The sequence below is a fragment of the Synchiropus splendidus genome, chromosome 1 (genome assembly GCF_027744825.2).
Source record: "Synchiropus splendidus isolate RoL2022-P1 chromosome 1, RoL_Sspl_1.0, whole genome shotgun sequence".
Lineage (NCBI taxonomy): Eukaryota > Metazoa > Chordata > Actinopteri > Syngnathiformes > Callionymidae > Synchiropus > Synchiropus splendidus.
In genome coordinates, this window is record NC_071334.1 from 31823801 (window position 1) to 31829656 (window position 5856).

The 5856-nt window shown below is 45.3% G+C and overlaps 1 protein-coding gene across 2 annotated transcripts in view; it reads left to right on the forward strand.

Annotated features, from left to right (window-relative positions):
* The window catches only part of LOC128748706 (cytohesin-3), a 28784-nt gene that overhangs the window by 20979 nt on the left and 1949 nt on the right, over positions 1-5856 (forward strand). For both annotated transcript variants that reach the window (XM_053847670.1, XM_053847662.1), the window contains 3 exons: positions 2254-2330; positions 4993-5064; positions 5148-5302. In XM_053847670.1, coding sequence (XP_053703645.1) covers positions 2254-2330; positions 4993-5064; positions 5148-5302 — 304 coding nt within the window. The remainder of the gene's footprint in view (positions 1-2253; positions 2331-4992; positions 5065-5147; positions 5303-5856) is intronic.

Here is a 5856-nt window from a genome sequence, read left to right on the forward strand (position 1 = left end):
GCTCAATATAATCACACACACAAGTGCACACATACATTACCATGTTATACATACACTTCATTACAGCAGTTTATTTAGTAGAAGAAAGCAGATAAACCGCTGTTTAAAAAACAGTATTTTCCTCACAACATGGCTATCGTTTGGGGAGTTAGTGTCCCACTTGGATCTCGGGTTTCCTCCCACCCTGCAACATAAGGTCAACTCAGTGCTTCTCATATAGTGGGAATGGGTGTTTTTTTTCTCGTCACAACTGCTCTGCAGAAATGCATTGACCATGACCATGGTGTGTCAGAGACAGGAAACAAAACAGGATGCTCAACAACCATCATCGCTGCAGCATTGAAGCTGCGCTTCACAGCAGAATCAGAACAGATCGTGAAACAGTGCAGTGTTAAGTAATTAAGGAAGGTCCCATGAAAACTCTCAGGTCAGCAGTCGCCACCCACTGTCTTGCTCTTTCAAATCCAGGATTTAGATTTTAGATTTGTTTCACTTTAGATTAGGGAACATATATTCACCATCAATTGACTATTTACTTGCTTAATTGCTATTTAAAATCAGTAGTCATGGTGTTGTTGACCATGAGCTCCATGGTTCATCCTGGCGTTGAAGATAGTCGTGCTGAACAATATGTTGCTACTACACCCATGAACAAGTACTTTATTAATGGTTAATATGGGTTCCCTTCTCTGAAGAGTTGAATGAAATGATGTAAATAATCCAACACGGTTAGAGTGAGAGGCACCTTAAGCCAACTAACCAAAGATCCCCACATGTAGAACCTCAAACAGCACGCCTGAAAAAGAGTAATAATAGTCCAGTAATCCACTACTGTTTTAAGCATGTGCAAAGAGTTCCTACATGTATAGTACACACAAAGGTGCATCTTAGTCAGTGAAATACTGCCATAAGTTTTACTTACTCAATAACATATGTCTAAAGGCCCATTTTTGTCACTTACGTACAAAATTGTACCCGTCTGTTTCAGATGTTTCAGATGTTGCCGCCACTGATCACATGCTTCCATGTGTTCTTTATGTTGATATTGCAGTTCACCAATATATTCACCAGGGTGAGCAGCTCAGAGTCAAAAGCTTATGATGACAACCAACTCTCAAACATGGCAACTGTGGAAGAAGTATTGATAATGTAGCTCTTGCACAAAAGGTGAAGCAGAAGCAGCATTGCAGGAGGAGGTGGGCGGTGGTGGAGGCCATTAAATATATCATGACTGGAGGACGGAGAATTTCCGCCATTATCATGTCTTCGTCATTAGAGCTACACATCTGGAAGTAGCAGCGACACTGCCCCCATGCTTTTCAGGTGGTACTGCTCCGTTTGGTCTGTATCCGAAAGCTTTGTGAAAACATGCAGAAATAGGGGTGAAATGAAATACAGCTCAGACAGAAGGCTCCGTCTGTATTCAGATCCCTATGTAATGTGGAGCGTAAATGGGCCTTTAGATGCCGGTATTCAATTCTTCTTTGGTATGTTGTATGATCGCACAAGAGAGGCCCAGTGCTGGACGCCTCTACGCACCAAACGCAACCTCTATTATCTACTTGAGCACTTGTAGGCACTGACCATCTGAGTTTTCGCCTAAGTCATGGCTCACAATGATGCTGGGCACGGCACTACACCAGCATGAGGCCGCAGTGGTCTTGGAAGTGGAGGCTCGCACTCAGGTCGGTTTGATGTTGAATTTAAGCAGCGCCAGCAGCACCGAGTACGAAATCTGGGTCAACATTACATATTGATCACTGCAGAAACAGCTTTTCATTGTCTGCCAAATTGCTTCGTTTACAGTAATGTCATGCACATGGTAATGACTTCATCGATGATGTTGTCAAGGGAAAATCCAATAATCCCAAGTAATCTACTGTTATCTGACGTGGCAGCAGATGGTGTTGGAAAAGACTTGTGTTGTGTGCTGAAGATTATTTCAGTGTGACTGAAGAGGTCTGACAAAAGTATTCAAATATAAATCCCAAATAATCCGGACTCAGCAGGAATGTTCTTTTTCCAACTCCTCCCCTCCAGTTGGGGCCAGATGTTTGTGAGAGTCACTCAGTCATGAACGCAGCACACTGCACATGAACCCCCGGGGCGTCGCACTCCTGGGACAGGGCTCTAAAAAAGAAGCTAATAGTGCGGACGATCAGAAGCAGATGTGGCGCGTGGAGCCGGGTCACCTGCGGGTCACCGCTGTCTCGATTCCGACTCAAATGTGATGTGGTTTGCTTCACTTCACAGGCGGCAGGGTGAAGACGTGGAAGAGGAGGTGGTTCATTTTGACCGACAACTGCCTGTATTACTTCGAATACACAACTGTGAGTACTTGGTTTGAGGCCTGACCTCATGTCACTGTCATTGGCGAGCGGGTGCTTCATCACTGTTGCACCATCACCATCCATGCTTTAGTGCGCAGTGTGTGTACTTGTGCAGTTCAACAGGTTTGTTTGTGGCTGTCCGCTTCCTCCCCGCTCGGCTTTCTAACACATGCGTGTTTGACCTGAATGAGCCACGCTCCTGTGGTTAACACCTGGAATGCTGGGAAACATCTGTGAGTTCCCTCGCTCACATCTGGCTCTTCTAAGCTAAAAGCTAATGCCCCCCACCGACTCCACCCGCCGCCAGCCCGCCCAGCTGTGAGCAGCCGTCCCCCAGCGTTTCCCTCTTCCTCATTAGTCGCTGAGAGGACGAGCAGATTATGAGGCTGTTCCTCAAGGACTCTCTCTCTCACACACACACACACACACACACACATCTGGCAGAAAGCAAGGCTGTTGCTGGAGTGTAGGGTTACAGCTCTGCCCTTCAGGATGGAGAGGAAAGTTGATTCGATTCTGCCTGGTTTACGATGAGAACCTGTGTCTCACCAGTGCTGTGTGTTCATAGTGAGTGATAACCATGGAACCTGTGGTCACCCTCACCTGGTTCTGTCCAAATGTGAGTTTGATGGACTTATTTTCCACAGAGCACTGGCATGAAAGACATTCTCACACGTGACTTCAGAATGGGTTTGCAGCTACATGCCGGAGCTGGTATGCTACATTACATACTGAATGTTGAGAACGTGCTGTAAAAGCATCTTGCATTGTGTGATATGGCAAGTTTTTTTTCCTCTTTCAAAATATGTGTTAGCTTTTCTTTGTGTCATGGCTCCCTTGGTCATCGCTGATGCCATCATCGTGACAAAAGGAGCTCGGTTCGGTTCAAATCAATTCCCTCAAAACCGCACCTTACATGCAGCGCACGGTTTGATGGGTTTGTTTTGAAGTGTCCTCTGGAAGTGTGTGACGTAACATGACTTCAGCTATTAGTTTTGTCACGAGGCACCTGTGTAGAGCGACGCTTTTGGCGACTGACACTGGTTATTGATGCTTGATGTGTTTCTTGAATAAAAAATGATCCTGTACTGTAGATGAGGATGTAAAAACCTCTATATCACATAGTGCAGTCAATGGATTCAATTTTGTATCTGTCCTGAATGTAACTTGAAGAAAGATTTTATCAACACCATTAATGCTTTTCCTCAACAGCCCAACATAACAATCTGCCAAGAACATTCTTCAGAATAACCTCAGAGGCACTGGAGAGGCTAAAACAACTTGCTAACATTGTCAACATTAATGCACACTCTGGTGTCGGTTAAATCCTCCTTTAAGTTACATTTAGAACAGATATGAAATGTTCTGTCGTGGCTGTCTATGTGATCAGACCCAGGTGCAATGTGTGCTGGCTGACTGAAGGCTCGGAGACCAGGTTAACTGAAAGACTTAATGAACAACGACAAAGTTATACACAGATGAACACATGCGAAGAACCAAGGGTGCCGGAACCAGAACACGGACCAGGAATACACACAAGGACTGGGGAAAAACCTGGAATAGAAAGAAGGGGAATTGCACTCAAGCCTGACTAACCAGGAGAACACAAACACACTCGGAAAACTCGCGAGGCCAAATAAACAGGAAGCGCTCGGTGGTGGAAAACACACACACACACGAGGAAATAACAATATATATCAGAAAAACAAAGTGAGATTTACAAAGCACTCACATGCGGATCTACCGGAGAAATAATTGAGGAAACGGAAACGAAGCGAGAAGAATGAGAACTTAGGAAGCGGCTGAAAAGGAAATTAAACGGCACAGAATTTAGAATATTCAGAGTAGCAAACGAGAGAGTGGAGTCTTGGGAAAGTTTACTATAAGAACGTGAAGTAACCATCTGGCGACGCGAGCTGGCACCGAGGTGTTGATATCCGTGAAGACTTGATAAGCCGATGAATGCCAGCCATGTTGCTTGAAAAGCCAGGGAAAGACAGGGAAACAGAAGCGAGGCACAACCGGGAATAGCAAAAAACAAACAATAAAAGCATGAAGAATGCGGACATGACACGTTCGATTAATTTGCCATTATCACAAGTTTACTCAGCTTCAGTGCGATTAAAATTTTAATCAATTGACCTATTGCAGCTAACAATTATTTTAATAGTCGACTGGTGACCGACTGCCTGTGTGTAAACTGTGGTACACACTTGTATATATATATATATATATATATATATATATATATGTGTATATATATATATATATATATATATATATATATATATATATATATATATATATATATATATATATATATATATATATACATCACAATAATGTAATGACATTGCGTCTCAAGTAGTCGAAATTGCTGACCATATTGACTCACTGACTCACATTGCAGGCCTAGAATGAACATTGTATTTGCCCACTAGTGCGATGAGATTTCGCGTGTGAGGCGAGCTGGTGACGTCCTTCCTCTTCTTCTGAATAAAGTAGATCACAGTAAAATCCAGGTGCAAGGAGTGGCCTTTGTTTCAGCCATCTGAGCTGATGCATTTCCACCTGAGGTCTGGAGTCATTGAAGGAAGAATGGTTTGTTCATCGATCCGCTGCATTACTCTGGGTAAGTCTTGCTCCTCTTGTTTGTCTGCAGGATAAAGAGCCTCGTGGGATCATCCCTCTGGAGAACCTCAGCATCCGGGAGGTGGACGAGCCCAGGAAACCTGTGAGGCCCACCCCTGTTTCAGTGGCAGCTTTTCTTTCTCTCTGGATGTTTCACTATTACGAGCGTGGCTTTCGTCTTCCCAGAACTGCTTCGAGCTTTTCAACCCCAACCACAAAGGTCAGGTGATCAAGGCCTGCAAGACCGAGGCTGACGGGCGGGTGGTGGAGGGCAACCACGTGGTCTACAGGATATCGGCCCCCACGCAGGAGGAGAAGGAGGAGTGGATCAAATCCATCAAGTGAGAGGCCAAGTGCTGCCGTGGATCCATTTACACTGGTGTCTCCCGTGTGGGAGCTTCGCGCCGGTGACCTTGATCGCGTGAAACCTCACACACGCTCATCACAAACGCCAGCAGCACACGCCGACTAAATGTGGCTCTCACACTCAGATCACAGTCTTCTGCTGGATGACCTCACTTCTCTCGCGAAGCGCTCACCCCAGCGCTGAGATGATGTGCGCTGAAGTCATTGATCAGCCGCAGCTTCACGCGTGATCGGAGCTGAGAAGCACTTTGGCAGATCCTCCAGTGCTCTAATGATATTAAAAAGCCACTTAGCATTGACACAAGCATCCGCCCGGCCGGTCTGTCGGGATCAGGTTCTTCTTGCTGCTTCAGCTGAGCTGACGTCACCGCCATCACATCGTCCTCACACCGACTTGGTGTTTTGTCAGATCGTGTTTTGTAGCCCATGACCTGGCAGCAACTCCACAGTTCTTAAGTTTGAAACACGCTCGGATGTTGTGTTCCTTCTCGTGATTTTCATGAACCAACGTGTTGCTGTGTTTTCCCAG